General features: G+C 51.5%; 1 protein-coding gene across 3 annotated transcripts in view; it reads left to right on the plus strand.

Annotated features, from left to right (window-relative positions):
• The window catches only part of SULF2 (sulfatase 2), a 98,593-nt gene that overhangs the window by 54,774 nt on the left and 27,047 nt on the right, over nt 1-16,772 (plus strand). For all 3 annotated transcript variants that reach the window (XM_059706834.1, XM_059706833.1, XM_059706835.1), the window contains exon 4: nt 14,893-15,044. In XM_059706834.1, the coding sequence (XP_059562817.1) occupies nt 14,893-15,044 (152 nt within the window). The remainder of the gene's footprint in view (nt 1-14,892; nt 15,045-16,772) is intronic.

Here is a 16,772-nt window from a genome sequence, read left to right on the forward strand (position 1 = left end):
TGTGTCCACAGGTTCTGCATATATGTTCGTTGTCTAATCTCTTCACCTCTTTTTATCCAGGGCCCCCATTCCCCTCCCCTCTGACCTCTGTCAGTCTGTTCCATGTATCCATGCATCTGGTTCTGTTTTGTTCATCATTTTGTTCATTAGATTCCACATGTAAGTGAGATCATATGGTACTTGTCTTTCTCTGACTGGCTTATTTCACTCAGCATAATCATCTCCAGGTCCATCCATGCTGATCAAAGGGTAAGATTTCCTTCTTTTTTATAGTCGCATAATATTCCATTGTGTAAAGGCACCATCTACTGATGGGCAGTTTTTACATCTCGGCTATTGTGCTGCTAGGAACATGGGGGTGCATACGTTCTTTCTGACTGGTGTTTTGGGATTCTTTGGGATTCTCATCCCCAAAAGTGGAATTGCTGGGTCAAAAGGCAGTTCCGTTTTTAATTTTTTGAGGAAACGCCATAATGTTTTCCACAGTGGCTGCACCAGAGAAAATATTATATTTGAATACAAAACTCTTCCAAGAGTTACTCCCTGTTGCTGAAAATGAGTAGCTGATGGCAGTGCCACCCAAAGCATTTGAATTGCAAATGCCGCAGGCCCACCCAGGCTGCGCCTGTGGCTGTCACACTCCCAGTGAATCTGCGTCTAGGTGATGGCATCTGACTGCTACTGCTTCGTTGCGTCTCCTTGATGGATGTGCTCGGGAGTTCACACTGAAATTTGTCTTTGTTATAAATTGCCTTCCTTTTATTCTTCTTAGGGATCGCAGTTAGGGCATTGTATTGATTTTTTTTGGAAATGATGTGCATAGGTAGCGTTTGTCACCTATAAATTTCCTTTCAGGAAAATAAGGGAGCGTTACACAATATTTGTCATAGAAATGGGACATCCGTCTAATGGCGTTGAGAACAGCTCTTTGAAGGATCGGCTTAGTGTCTGATTCCTCCAAGGCGATAATTAAGTAGCCATTGATTGACAGTCTCCCCAGGCCCTGTTCTGAGGGTCTGTTAAGGGTTCTCTCCCCCTCCCCTGTCCCATCCTTCTGGGCAAAACCACTCTTTAAAGGGGCAAACAGGTTTTCAGATACAACTCATCTTGATGTTGACTCAGGAACAGGCGAAAAAAACTGTCCTAGTGCTGGGAGCCCTCCATGCTGCCTCCCCCCTCCCCACCCGCACCCCCTTCTGCCACTAATTGAGTTTCCAGAAAATAGATGGGCCTGGTCCTCATTTGCTGGAGCTGCATGGAGTGGCTGGCTAAGGCCACATTTAATTAGAGGCCCAAGCAGCCCTGCTTCCATACCTCTGACACACAGGTTACAAGGCCCCAGCCTCAAGATCATCTACAGCCCAGCCTTTCTCCATAGCGATGACCTTGACAAAAACAGGAGGGTCAAGCACAGGTGCTTGTGAAGGGCAGTGGCAAGCGGAGCCCTCAGCCTTCCCTCTGGTTATTTGCTGGTCCCTGTGTCTCCCCCAGGCAATTAGCCAGTCCTCCCCTCCTCCCAGCAGCCGGAAGAAGTTTTGAAAAAAAATGGAAATCTAATCATGTCCCTCCCTACTTATAACCCTCTACTGCCGCCTACTGCTCTTAGAATAAACTCATAGATTCTTGCCAGGGCTGCCGAGGCCTGACATGGCCTCCGCCTGGCACCTCTCTGCCCACATCTCCTGCCTCTCTCCATTCCTTTCTGACAACACCTGACCACTTTGCTGTTCCTTAAACATTCCAAGGCCGTGCCTGCCCGGGCCCTTTGCACTTGTGGTTGCCTCTGCCTAAAGCACTGCTCACATAGCTTGTTTCTCATGACCATTGACCTTCCATCTCTAGCATCCCTTCTGCATCAATTAGCTGTCCCCACCCCTGTCACTCTCTACCATGATTCTGCTTTATGTTCCTCGAAGGACTTATTACCCCCTTGAAATTATCTCAGTGTTTTGAACTTACTTCTTGCCTGTTCTGTTCACTGCTGTGTCACCAGCCCCAAGAACAGTGCCTGGCAGGGATTGGGTACTCAGTAAAGACTTGAATGAATGGATGACTCTTAGGCCTTAGGCTTGCAGTATGCAAAAAAGGAGAACAAAATGGAATTTGGATTACTATTTCACTTTTCCAGCATTAAAAATATCCAATTGAAATTAGTTCAGGCAAACTTAGCTGAGTCCCGGTGCTCAAACATTTTCATCAGAAACCTGCCTTTCTGCGTATTGAATGTTCTTTCATTTGGGTTGGCTTTATTCTGAGGAAGGTTTTCCTTTGTGATGTAAGACGGTCCCCAAGGTCCCATCTCACCAGTGTCTTGACCCTGGCTGAAAGAGAGGGCGTCTTTCCAGGGCTCCAGCAGAAGTCTCAGGGGAGGCTTTCATTGGTTCAGCTGGGGTCATGTGTCCCTCCACTCACACAAGCCAGGGGAGACGGAACATCCTGATTGGTCAGGCCCAGATCATATGCCTCACCTAGTATCTGGGAGATAGAAACAACCTCACCTGAGTAGGTAAGACTGAGAGAGAAGAAAAGTTGGTTCCCTCCGACGGCAGTTTCCAGAAGATAGGAGAATGGATGCTGGGCCAAAAAGGAAAACAGATGTCTGCTACCGAAACCCAAACCCAGCTTCCTCCTCAAAGGACAAGTGCGAGGAGGGCCTTTCTCCCAGCCCCCACCTTCCTCATTTGATTTCCCCCAGGTCTCTGTTCAGTGAGATCCCTTCTCTGTTATCCAGAACTTTCCACCGCATTGATTTATCACGTTGTGCAGCAATTTGCATTTGCTGTCTTTTCAGAAGAAAGAGATTCATGTTGTAACCTTGCAAGCAGCCCAAAGTTAAAAGGATCCAGTTACGGAATATCACAAGTGCCCCCGCCCTCGGAGCTTTGGGGCTCTGGGTTTATTTAATGCATTTCTTCCCGGCCTTGCTTCCTCAGCCAATTTGTCTGCCAAAAACAAAGACTTCAGCCCTGTGGCATTTTACATCTAATATTTATGGTGTTCTAGAGTTTGCAAAAGCACTGCCTTCTCATTTATCACTTGTTCCTCCGGAGACCCCAGCTCCACCCCCAGAAAGTTAGTGGACTGTTCTCTCCTGCCCAAGCCAGGGCCCCCAAAAGCCACATGACAGATGGTGAAGGTCTCACCACTCAGGCGCTTCTACTGGCAGCAGGAGTGGGATTGAAACTGGGCCTGGACCAGCTCAGCTGCTACTCTGTACCGCCCGGGACCGAACTTGGGTCTTGCAAAATGGCAGCCGACAGCCTGAGTCCAGCCCTCAGCCCAATAATATTCTCTTTGGGTTACAGGGTGTTTTTTAAAATCTGGAAATGTCACCAAAAAATACAGATTCCAAGCTTTTCTTAACAAAAAAAAACAAAGATGATGATGATGACCTTGCCAATATAGGCCACATTCCTGAATGGTAGGGGCCAGCTGACTATAGCCCATAGGAATCTGTCGCCTGTTTTTATTTTATCGGAATGTAGCAAGCCCGTTCCTTTTTCTATGGTCGGGCTGCTTTTGCTCTACAGTGGCAGAGTTGAATAATTGCAGCAGAGACCATTTGGCTGCAGAGCTGACACTATTCACAAGCTGACCCTTTGCAGAAAAGGTCTGCTGACCCCGACTAGAGGGCAGTGCCTGGTGGCACAGCTGCCCCAGGGTTTTCCGTAATATCCATACAGCTGAGGGCTCTCCAGTTCCCAAATATTAGTGGTTTAGACATGACAGGTGCTTATTTCTGTCTCATTTGACAACTTGAGCATTAACAGCCCAGAGAGGGTAAGGCACCCACAGTGTTGGCATCCGGGCTCCTTCTGTGATCCTGGGGCCCTGCCCTCGTCCAGAATAACTGACCAGTTCACGTCCAGCCAGCAGGACGTAGAAGATAACTGGCAAGGCCCAAACCTCCATGCGCCACACACCTCACCTTCTCTTATTATTGGTCCATGTCAGTCATTTGTAGGATCACCTGAATCTTGTTTGCATTTATGTGCGCAGTTGTAAATTATGTATCTTCTCCCGCTGGGGGTGGAGGAGAGGGAGGAAAGGGAACTGATGAACCCCGGGGACAGAGGAACGCTGCCGGCAAGGAACCTTACAGAATGTGTCCCTTGTCACATCACCTGGCGGATGGGAAGTGATTGGACCGAATGGGCTCCCAGATCTAGTGCTCAAAACACTGGGAGCAGCAGAGGTTGAGATGCCCCGTGGGGTTGTGGTCAGTGTTCGTGCTCATCCTGGGGGAGGGGTCACCATCATTCCTGGAAACGTTCCCACATCTGCCTTCACTCAGTTCTCCTCCCACCCCACCCGCAACCTCCTCCCCAGTCGTCTCGGCCGGTGTCCCTTCCTCCTGACCCCTCCTCTGGAGCCCAGATCCAGGCCCTCTGCTCCAGCTCCACTCCTTCCCTGACGGGGGGTTGTGTCCCCGTCAGTGCCATGGGACCCCCTTAGCGTCTGGTGAAGGCTATGGATCCTTTTCAGAAATATTTTCAAATTAAATGCATAAAAGAAAATGCACAGAATTACAAAGGAGGCCAGTTATATCCAGATACACTCATCGAAATGCTTTGTAAATGGGATCTGTGTGCTTCTTTACACGTTAAATTAACATGGTTATTTGGCTGGTCAGCGATGAGGCTGAGAACTTCCACGATTTCGAAGGAGTGCTGGTTTAATGATATTTCAAGATGTCTGGGTTAACTGTGATGTGATAGGAAGATATCTGTGACTTCTGTTGGTGACAATGGCATAGATGCTAGTGTTTCTGTGACTTGTTGCTTTCATTGTTGAAGGAGATGCTAGCTAAAGGGTAACGAAAACAAAGATGTCGTCTCCCATTCAAGTTCATGGACCACAGATTAAGAACCACTTCCTTAGTTGGTTCCATTCAGCTCCATGGCACTAAATGCCAGCTAAGTGCTGACAAATCCCAAATTTCTACCCTCAGCCCAGACCTCTCCCCTGAACCTGGACGCATATCTCCACCCTGTCTTCACCTTGATGTCTAAACAGCACCTCTAGGTTAGCATGTCTTTCCTCCAGCTCTTTTATCTCCTCCCCACAAGCCTGCCCCCTCCACGGGACCCCTTGCTGAGATGATGGTGGGTCTGTCCTTGTTGCTCAGCTGAAAACCTCCAAATTGTCCTTGACTCACTTCTTCCCCCACCACATCTACTGCGTTAGCAAATCCTGTTGGTTCCACCTTCAAAAATAGCCTGGAACCAGCCGAGCCCCCCGCCCCACCTGGTTAGAACCCCAGTCTCTCCTGGTCACCGTGGGAGCCTCCAGGCTTCAGCCCCTGCTTCCCGCGGCTCTCAGCCCTGGAATGTAAGCTCTGTGAGGGTGCGGTTTTTGTCTGTTAACTCACTTACTCTGTTTTGTTCAGTGATGTTCTCAGTACCTAGAACCGTGCCTGGTGCATAGCCGTGTGCCTCTCAAGCTTACTGAATGACAGATTTAGTGAATGAATGGACATAGAACATCGCAATAAATAATATTCTAATAAACACAGAAATCCACATTTGGGGCACAGTTTCCCTACGTTTCCTCATTGAATCCTCCCCACCAACTCTGTCAGGTGGGCATATTATTACACCCACTTTACAGTTGGGAGAACGGAACAGTTAGGTAGAGATAGCGTGATATATTTATTTTTTGTTTCAGGTGTATAACCCAGTGATTGAACATTATAGAATTCAGTGATCACCCCGATAAATCCAGTCCCCCTCTGATACCATACATAGTTGTTATACTATTATTGTCTATATTCCCATGCTGCATTGCACACCCCCGTGGCTGTTCTTGATTTAAGCCCAGGCTGTCAGCTCCAGAGCCCTCCCCGTCACACCTGACTGCCTTCCAGGATAAAAATCACCCCTCGAACCCCTCACCTCCAAAAAGACTGATCTTGGCGATGTCTGTGGTCCCTTCCGTGTCCCATGCAGAGGCTTTGGGAAAGGCGAGGCGCTCGGGCTCTGGGCATAGCCGTCCCTCCACCGCCCACGGCCCGATGAGCCTGGCAGGCTGGGCACAGGTGAAACTTCAGTGTGGGGCCTAGACGGACCCCAGGGTTTGAATCTCACCTCAGCCACTCACCAGTGATGGGACACTGGGCAAAAAGGGACCTCGCCTCCCTGTGCCTCGGTTTTCTCGACTATAAAATGGGGACAAAAATAGTATCTACCTCACTGGGTTGTTGTGGGACATCATCCTACCCTACTATCCCAGTGGTTCTCAAAGTGGGACCCAAGGTCCCTGGACCCCACACACACTGTTTCCATGACAATACCAAGACAGTCTTTGCCTTTTCACCCTTGTTTTTTTTTTTTTTCAGGGGCACAGTGTTTTCTAGAGCGTACGTAACACACCCACAGTTATCGTAAAAGGGTTTTGAAACACTCCTCCCCTTTCCTTATGCATGTCTGTGAGGCTGGGTTTTTAATGAAACGTGACCAAAACAACACTGCAACAGATTGAATGCAGAAGCAGATATGAGAATCCAGCTGTCCTCTGTTAACCTGGACTTAAAAGAGATGTGTAAAGCTGTGAGCCAGGGTAGCCCTTCTCACTGATCTTATTTCATTTTGGGAACCTACATGGTGGGGCAAAAGTAGGTTTATACTTTATGAGTACATGAAACAATTTATTCTTGTATTTTTACTTTAATTATTATATTCTCCATATAAACAACTATAAACCTACTTTTGCCCCACTCTAGAACCACGATGGTATGTATTTATTGATTCATTAATTCACTAGTTCAATTATTCAGTAACCATTAGAAGCACACTGCTCATATGCCAGGCATGGTTTTCAGTATATTTAATTTTTTTTTAATGTATACTAAACAAGTAGGTTATTCCTTTGTGTAAGTGTGTTAACGTGTCTTAAATTTCTCAGTTTTCGTTTCTGAGATGCTGTTACTAGGTGCACCCGACACAAACAAAGCTCTTTGGTGTCCTGAGCACTTGTTGAGAGTCTAAAGGGACCCAGACCCCAGACGTGTGAGAGCCACTGCTGTTCACTGGCCCCGGCCTCGGGCCCTGGTTCAGTTTTGCAAAGCGCCCACAGCCAAGCCATAGCCCCTGTGGATTAAACAGATCCGGATGCCGCCTACCAGGCACCACAAAGCCAGGCAGGAAGACAACGGTGTCACAGTTCTACCCGTTCCTTCACCGAAGACGGTGTGCCTGGGTGTTGAACAGCCAGCGCCTGCTGGTCCCCCAGCCGGACGTGACTCCCGCGGGCCTCCCATACCTGGCTGTTCGTTGGTTCAGTCATTGACTCCTTTGTCCCGCAAACATCTGTTGAGGACGCGCTGCTTGCCGAGCCCTGTTCTAGATACAGGGCCAGGCGGGAACAGGGCACGCAGAAGCCTCCGCCCTCAGGAGCTGGGGTCCTAGCTGGGCAGGCAGGTGCTGAAAACCGGAAGACGGACACATTTGTCAGGTGCTGCTAAACGCTGGACAGAAACAAAGTCAGGAGAAGAGCGAGAGCCGGGCGGGGAGGCCATTTTAATGGGATGGGCAGGCATGTAACCCAACAAGGTAGCATTTGAGCAAATACCTGGGAAAGGTGAGGAAGCAGTCCATGACAGTAACTGAGGAAGATGGGTCCTTCCGAGGGACAGCAAGGGCTACGGCCCTGGGGCAGCAAGGAGCTGCGGGGCTGGGACGGAGGCCACTACAGCGGGTGCGGAACGGACCAGGGCAGAGCAGGGGAGCGGGCCCAGGTCAGGGGCAGAAGATGGGTCACCTGGGACCTTGCAGGCCACCACGAGGGCTCTGGATTTAAGCTCCCAAGTGTGATGCGGAGCTACTGAAAGGGTTTGAGCAGCGCTGTGGCCTGGGATCTAACAGAACCTTTCTGGGAGGTTGAAGGCAGGAGGACCAGAGAGGAAGCTCCTGCAAGGTTCAGGCGAGAGCGGGTGGTGGCTTGGACCAGGCTGGTCACGGTGAGGCGTGCTGAGTGCTCAGTCCTGAGTCTGTCCTGAGGGTAGAGCTGCTAGGACATGTCATCAGTGGTCGTGAGGGGGGAGAGGGAGGTGTAGCCGAGCCCGTGGCATCCGCTGGAAGGCTGGGGAGAAGTAGGTTCACGGGGACCCATCGGGAGTCCAGTTTGAAATGCCTGTTTGGCTTCAGATGAATGGATCTGAAGGAAAATACTCCGTTTCTAACAGTCCCAACGACACAGGGAAATGGCCAAACCTGTGGAAGAGGCACCCAGACAGCTGGGCTTCAGAGGATGCCATGAAGGGCTGAGACCGCTCCTGTTTGTCCGGACTCCTGGCCTGTGAAACGAGCCGTTACCTCGGGAGAGCGGGGCGCTCGGCGCTCCGCTCCGCGCCGCTGACCTTTCCGAGTTGCTTAGGCAAACACTGTTTATTGTCGTTGGCTCGGCTCTGCGCTCCGGCCCCTCTGCTAATGGCCGAGTGTCACGCTCAGCCGACTTCTTTGCGCAGCATAAACATCCCTCCCGAGCTCATTACTGCGTCTCGGAGGGCCTGTCATTTCTAAGCCGGCGTCACATCTGGTTTCTAACAACCATTTTCCTTTCTCCAGAGACCCGCGTTTGCATCCCCCTCCCTGAAAAGGAAAGCCGGCTATATTTGGAAACTCTCAGTTCTTTCCCTTTTTCTCCCTTGGCATTCTTACTCGGTGCCAGAAGTGATCTCATTCGTCACTGCTCCCATTTTACAGATGAAGTCACTGAGGCCCAGCGAGCAGCAGGGCTCGACCTGGCTCTCTGACTCTGGAAACCCCACTGAATGGGAATGGCAGGAGGGTCTTGGGTCCAGAAGCATCCTTCTGGCCATTTGGGGGTGACTGGGTTATGAAAAGGCAAAGGGAAGGCATGTGGAAGGCAAAGTCCAGGTGGAGTCCATTTCCATTTTGAGCAAGGAAACGAGGATGAAGCAGCAGGATTCCTTTCTCTTCTCCTTAGACTCCATCACATTGATGGCCTTGCCTCTGTCATTTAGATTTTCAGTCACTGGATCTGAGGGTTCCAGCTTTTGAGCAACTGTCACATCAGGGGCTCTTATAAAACTCCAACCCCTTTTTTCCACCTGTGAGTTTCCTAGCTCAAGATTCAAAGTCCCAGGGTAGAGTCCGATTGGCTGAGCTCAGTCACACACACACACACACCCTATGGGTGGAGAAGAGCACTTTGATTGACAGTCAGGTCCTTTGTATTGGGGAGGAAACGGGTGCAGTGGGTGTGATTTTTTTAGAAATTACCTGAAAGAAAGTGTTTGTGTGTCTGTCTGTGTATCTGTATGTTCATGCTCTAGAGGCCTGATGCATGAAATTCGTGCAGGGGGTTTGGCCCTTGCAGCCCTGGCTACCTAGGCCCTCACAGCCCTGCCCACTGGTCGTTCCGGAAGGTTGTTCCACCATCCGGTCTAATTAGCATATTAGCTCTTTATTATATAGGATGTGTATATGTTGGTATATTAGCTCCAAAATATGGGGGAAATTGCCAAATCAAAATGAATAAGTATTTAATGAAATATGTATATTTAAATAGAAATAATGAAATATAGCATGATTCAACCAGTCAGCTCTGGAATATTTCAACTCTTTGTTATGTATCGATTATCTCTATGCAGGATGTGGGTGGAGAAGGCGTGGGATGAGCGTGTGCTAAGAGACGCCAGTGTTCTTAAAACAGCCTCATTCACAGATCCACCCAGATGGCCCTGGGGGAGGGACAGCTCCCCGAGGCGCTGGGTGCTGTGGGCCCATGGGCTGCCCCTCGCGGGGCACGTAGGATGTGCCAGGTACTGTTTCGCGCAGTGGTTCCTCCACTTTACGTCACAGCAGGCAGTGGCTTGCTGTCATATTGCCCACGGAGGCTCAGAGGTGGGAGGGCCCTTGCCTGGGGTGCCCTGGGTCGGAGGTGGAGGACCAGGGTTCAAACCCAGACAGTCTGGCTGCAGACATGCTGTCGGCCGCTCTTCCACATCACCTCTGCTACCCAGGGGAAGGGGAACGGCTGCCCGCAGGTGCCAAACACAGTGCCCCCCACACCGGCCCAACCCGCTCACCAGCACCAAGAAATGAGCCTGGCATTCCTGTTAGAGTCCAGTTGCCAAAACCCTCCATCTCCCTCCCCTCCTCCCGGATCCAAAATGATCCTCTGACTGTCTGCCTCCTCTCCGTCCCCGGCCGCAGCAAGACACAGCGTTTACAGACCACAAATGCGATTATTCCGAGGCGATTTCAGTTAGGTTCAGGGCTGGGAGAGAGAACAGAAGGGCCTGGCCCTCCCATGAGACTCCGAATGGTTCCCCGGCAGCACTTAACTCAGACAGATGGGAGAGCAGTGGCCAGGAGGGAGGCAGCTCACAGCTTTCCAACCAAGAGCTTCCTGCAGGGGCCTGTAGGACCAGGAGGGAGGCTTGCGGACGGATTTAGGGGTTAATAATCCCCTCAGAAAGGGGAGGAGGGGAGGGAGGATTCTGACATCTGTCCCTATGACGCCATTAAACAAGATATAATGGAACAAGAAGGTGGCTAGAGAGGGGACCCATTGGTGACAATGAATCTGTCGCCCTGAGTGGGCGCTGATACGGGCTGATCTGAGCCGTTTACAAACATTGTTCTCACAACCAGCCCATGAGGTAAGTACTGTTGTTAACCCCCGTTTTAAAAAGGGGTAAACGGAGGTGTCCAGAGATTAGACGACGCGCCCACGGACGCGCAGCTTGCCACGCTGTGAAATCTCTCCAAGGGCCCCTTTAAAATGGGAAGTGTTTTTGCCGGCGTCACTCCCTCCAGATTCCCCGTCATTTACATCACGGCTGCTCATCCTCATTGATGTCGATTAATTTCGCCTTCGACGACGTTCCTCTGGCGGCTTCTCTAGCGGTTCCCGCGAGCGAGCCCGCATTCCCACGGGCGGCTCCGTTTCTCCTCAACTGCAGGACGTGCGACTGGGGTTTCCGTGTCAGCATCCTGGCTGCCGGGGTTTTTGCTGCACTTCGATCCCTGCCGCCGGTTCTCTCCTCTGAAAGTCCACTTCTGCAGCGTGTCTTGTCGCTGCATCCCTGGGGACAAAGAGGCCTTGCTGCCTGTGCGTGGACGGAACGGCAGGTGCCGTGACCGGTCACCGCTGGCTCTGCAGGCGGCGCCGCGACTGGCCACGGATCACGGTGCCCACGTGTTGTGTACACACCGCTCTGTGGACCGCAGAGCCGGCTGCGAAGCTGGAACTTTACGTAATCACAGTGAGCACCCTGTGGCTGCGTGGGACCCGTGTGGTGGGGACCTGGCATTGACCTGAACCGTGGAACCTGCCGTGTGCACGTCAGGACCATGCAAAGCGAGGACGGCCTGGCACGGGCTGCTCCTCTTCCTGTCGCCATTCCTTCGCGTGGCGGAGCCCCCGCTGCCCTGGCCCCCTTCAGAGTCCCCTCCCCTCCCCTCCCCTCCCCTCCCCTCCCCTCCCCTCCCCTCCTCTCTCCCCAGCCCTCCTCTGCTGCTGTCTTCCATGTAGCTTCAAATTCAAATGGATTCTCCCCTCTTAGTGGCAAGATGACCCCAAGCAGCCGCAAGCCCTATGGAAGAAGAATGTCTCTTTGCCAGCAGTTCTTTAAAAGTTCGGGGCTGAGTCTCAAGGGCCCAACTTGGGTCACATGCCTATGCGTGAACCAATGGCAGTAGCCAGGGGAATGTGGTGCTCTGAGTGGTCGGGCTGAATTAAGATCAGCGCATGTGACAATTCACCATAGCTAAGATCTGGAAACAGCCTAAGTGCCCATCAGTAGATGAATGGATTAGAAAACTGTGGTACATCTACACGATGGAATACTATACTGCTGTAAAAAGGAAGGAACTCTTACCATTTGCAACGTCATGGATGGAACTGGAGAGCATTATGCTAAGTGAAATAAGCCAGTCAATAAAGGAAAAATACCACATGATCTCACTCATTCATGGACAATAGAGACCATTATAAACTTTTGAACAATAATAGATACAGAGGCAGAGCTGCCTCAAACAGATTGTCAAACTGCAGCGGGAAGGCCGGGGAGGGTTGGGGGGCAGGAGGTAGGGGGGTAAGAGATCAACTAAAGGACTTGTATGCATGCATATAAGCATAACCAATGGACATAAGACACTGGGGGATAGGGGAGGCTAGGGGACTGTCTAGGGCGGGGGGATAAAATGGATACATATGTAATACCCTTTGTAATACTTTAAGCAATAAAAAAAAAAAAAAAAAGATCAGCACATGTGTACTTAAGTAAAGAAGTGATGGCACCCAGAGGGTCACAGTCAGGACCAGGCAGGCCAAACAGAAATCTCCACGGCCAGGTGTAAATGCCCCCGCTCCCCCGGCGCCTGGCACCCCGGAGGCAGTACCTGCTCCCTCCGCCTTTTCCCTTGATGCCAGCCCTGCTTCCCGGGGGCAGCCGGCAGCCAGCACATTGTCAGTGGCCTTTCCCTCATCTCATTCCTCGTAATCTGCCTGCCAAGCTGCTCCGCCCCCCACGCCAGCCCCCAGTTTGCTCTTCCTCTGGCACCACCCTCGCCGGGAGAGCTCAGTGACAGCAGCCACGACACGGCTGTATTTTTCATCTTGACTTTCACTCCTGCTCACCCTCCTGGCTCCGTGTCCCCGCCCGCAGCCCTGGGCCCACACTGATTTGCGTGTCCCACCTCATCTGGTGCCAGAATAACCATTTTAAAAACTGCCTTGGGGAAATCTAATCAAATGAGAACAAAATCTAATTTGGCACTAAAAGCTTTTGACTGAAGCCCTGTTTTCCAGGGCCGTGTGGAGCCTGGATAATAAACTTTCTGGGTTTTTTCAGGGTTGAGGGCTGGAGAGGAGGGAGAGATGTGAAAGAGGAGATTCTAGCAGAGGAAGCAGCTCCAGACACGTTGACACCCATGGCACTGGACAATAACAGGCAGGGCTGGGCCTCCGCAGGCACCCCACTTCCCACCCCCAAGGAATCGCTATCTCGCCAGCCGGGCCAGGGAGTTAAGCTTGTTAGCATTCCACACTGCACACGTATCGGGAAGACCTTGGCCCACATCTTCAGGAACAAACCAGTCGATCCCACGCCAGGGACGTGGGAGTCCTGGGGGGAGAACTCAGCCCCTTTCTCCAGGGCTGCGTTCAGAACAGTGAGGTTCTGTGCTGCTTAAGTTCTCGTGCCCTGGGTTCCTTTCGGAATACGTCAAAAGCTGTGGCCCTGCTCCCAGGCAGATGGACACAGAAGGCAGAGTCCGGCGTGTAATGTTTCAGAGGACGTGTGCTCTGCTTAAGTATCCCCACCATGCTTCCCGTTGCTTCTCCTCCTTGTGGAGTCCAGGCCCCTGCCCCCCCCCCCCCCGGGTCCCACCACCTTGTAACCTCATCTCCTCCCTCCCTTGCTGGCCTCCTGGGATTCTTCACATGCCCCCAGCTCTGTCCTGCCTCAAGACCTTTGCACTTGCTATTCCCGCTGCCAGAAGCATTTCTCCTTGTATTCCTGTATTCGCTCTGACTCACTCCCATCATCCCTCACAGAGCCTCCCTGACCACCTGGCCCAGTGGTGCCCCCAGGGGGCCATCTCTGCCTCTGCCACTTTGTCACGTCATCATCCTTTATTTCCTTTTTGACATGTTATTATTGACTTCGGAGAGGAAGGGAGAGGGAGCGAGAGATAGAAACATCAGTGATGAGAGAGAATCATGGACCAGCTGCCTCCCGCACGCCCCACACTGGAGATCGAGCCCGCAATCCGGGCATGTGCCCTGACGGGGACTTGAACCATGACCTCCCGGATCACAGGTTGATGCTCAGCCACTGAGCCACACCAGCCGGGCTGTTGTCTCATCGCTGTTATCACCAGCAGCACCATCCAGATTTGTCACAGCCCTCTACTCAGACGTCAGCGCTGTGCGGGCAGGGTTCCTGCCGGGCTCGCTGCTGTCTCCGGTGCCCAGGACAGCTCCCGCCATACCATGGGTGTTTAATAAACCGTTGTTAAGTGGATCTATTGACTTTTACCAGATCTGGGCACACAGACTCTGTTGTTTAAATATTTTTCTCTCAGCTGTTTTATTCTTTTTACTTCCTTTATTTCAAAGGCAAACTTTTACATCACCACCGTGACTAGACAGTGACAGGGCTCTGTGAGGGGTCTTATTAAATTTCACCTTCTTCCTTGTGGAAGCTCTGAACCAGTTGAGAATAAAACTAAGGAGTCAGCAAACGGAAGCCCAAATGGCACTTGGATGATTCTGACCAAGGCGAGGCTGGAGGACGCGGGCTTCTTTCTAAGGGCCACGGTGACGGCTGCTGCCGGGCACCTGTCCTCGCAACTTCCGGTGATTGGGAATGAATGCAGTTCTGTTGAGTAAATATCCAGGATTTGAACTGTATGAGGTATAAATAGGTCCAAGGCTAGCTAACACTGCCAAACCGTCTTTCTCAGCGGTGGGACCAGTTTACACGCCCGCCAGCAGTACATGCACGTTCCCGTTGCTCCGCATCCCCGCCAACACTTGGTATTGTCCATTTCTTACCCTTCGCTACGCTAATGATGTCCATGCATCGCTACTCTGAAATTATCACTCTCGACAGTGTCTTGCTTTTACTGCCTTCATTAAAAATCATTTTTAAAGACACCTTTGATTCTATGGTAAAATATTTTAATATGTTGGTAACTATATTTCAGAATAATTGACTTTCTCTGTAATCCTACATATTCTGTTTTATGCACATAAAACCATTCAGATGGGGGCACAGACATCGCTCGCTCCCTCAGGGCCCCAGGCTCCGAGGATGGGGCTGTTTTCAGGCCTTGGGCGCAGGGAGGGTGGGCGGTGCCTCGCGAGGCTTTGCTCACTGCTCTCTCACCTGGCCTCCTGGTCCCTCCCCCCCTCCAGCTTTCTTCGGGAAGTACCTGAATGAGTACAACGGTTCCTACGTGCCACCGGGCTGGAAGGAGTGGGTCGGCCTCCTTAAAAACTCCCGCTTTTATAACTACACGCTCTGTCGGAACGGGATGAAGGAGAAGCACGGCTTTGACTACTCCAAGGTAAGCCCTGCAGCCGCTGCAGCCCCTGCACTGTTCCGCCCGCCCTCCAGGACTGTGCAGTGAGTCACCCCTGCAGTCAGGGGACTTGGGTTCAGAGCCCACTCTTGACATGTGTCATGTGCCCTTGGTTATGCTGCCTGCTCCTAAGAGCCTCAGTTCCCAGATCTGGGAAATGGGCACGCCCTTGCATCCTAACAGTGTGTACCTGTATGGCCCAGGAGCTGTGCGGGGTGCTTTGTGTATCTAGTCTTCACAACAATCATAGAAGGTGAGTGGACTAGTTGAATTTGATTACATTATTCATTTGTTACCTCAACAACTATTTATTGAGAGCCTTCTCAGTGCCAAGCTCTGTGCCAGGTGCTGGGTAGCCAAGGGTGAGCCACACCACAGTCTAGAAACACATATGTGTGTGTGTGTGTGTGTGTGTGTGTGCGCGCGCACGTGCATATACACAAACACAAACACAATAGCCATGTCTCCTATTTTGTCATCCCCAGTATGAGCCATTTCAACCATACGTAGCTGGCCTGTTATTACAACCACCTGAAAATCTTTGCTAGTGCTTTCCTGCCCTGAATTTATCCAAGTCTTACCTACCTTCTCTTCCAGGAAGTCTTCCTGGATTGCCCTAAACTGCAGGATTTACCCTTTCTTGAATCAGACTGTCCTCTTTCAGTTGTTTGTGACCAGAAAGGTAACTCGGACTGGCTCAGTTGACGAGGAAACATATTGAACTGATCCAGCAGTAATAGCATTGGACGGAGCTGGGGCCAGGGGCTCAAACATCTTCAGGCAGTGGTTTCTCTCCCCTCTAAGCTCTTTTCTTCCCTTCGACCCCATTCACAGATGGACTCTCTCCCCTCCTAGTAGCAATAGGGCCGTCCTCTCGGCCTCCAGCCCAGCTGCAAGCGTGGGAGTCTCCCTCCCGGGACTCCCAGGAATCTCATTGCACCTCATTGGCTCTGGCTCAGGCATGTAGCTCCAGAATCGAACAGTGATGGTGGGTTTATTAAGAAGCTCCTCAGCCCTTCTCCCACCCACCCCACTGGCCGGAGGCAGAAGCCCAGCCGGTGGCCCCGGGATCTCACTGCGTCTCTGGATCCATCCTCGGGGCACCGACTGTTGGTTTCCTGCTGGGGTCCGACTCTCCTTTTCACTCAGGAGCTTTGCACCATTTTTAGATCCACTGTTAGTTACCTTTGTCATTCCAGAGCTTTTCTAACACCTTTAGGTCATGTTCCACGACTAGACCAGCACTTCTTTGATTGACGTAATGTTGTTTTGATGTAATAGCTTCTGCAGGTCCCCTTATACAACCCTTTTGTGCTCCTAAGATTAATCATAAAAAGGATTCAAGGAAAAGCACCTCAAGTAGCCAGTGTCTCCCCCGCTTCCTCACAGTCCCCGTTAGCGCTTGGAGGACTGCCCTTCAGGGTCCTTCCTTGGTGCCTGTGAAGGTCGGGGTTTGGCTTCTCCCACCGCTCTGGGTCTGACACTTTCTCCTAACAGTGTGTCTGGACTACTTTCCACCTCAGCGACTACAGGTCAGCTGCCCTTTAATGTCTGCGCAGCCCGCACAGTAGGACCACAGTGTGCGCCACTGGTCTATCGACACCACCTCAGTGGCTGGCCTTGTGCACAGGCGCAGTGTGCGTGTGTCCCTGGGGCGGGTGCCTGCGGACAGCCGTGGTGTGCGTGTATCACACAGTACAGCTCAGGGCACAG

This window comes from Myotis daubentonii, chromosome 8 (genome assembly GCF_963259705.1).
Source record: "Myotis daubentonii chromosome 8, mMyoDau2.1, whole genome shotgun sequence".
Taxonomy (NCBI): Eukaryota; Metazoa; Chordata; class Mammalia; order Chiroptera; family Vespertilionidae; genus Myotis; species Myotis daubentonii.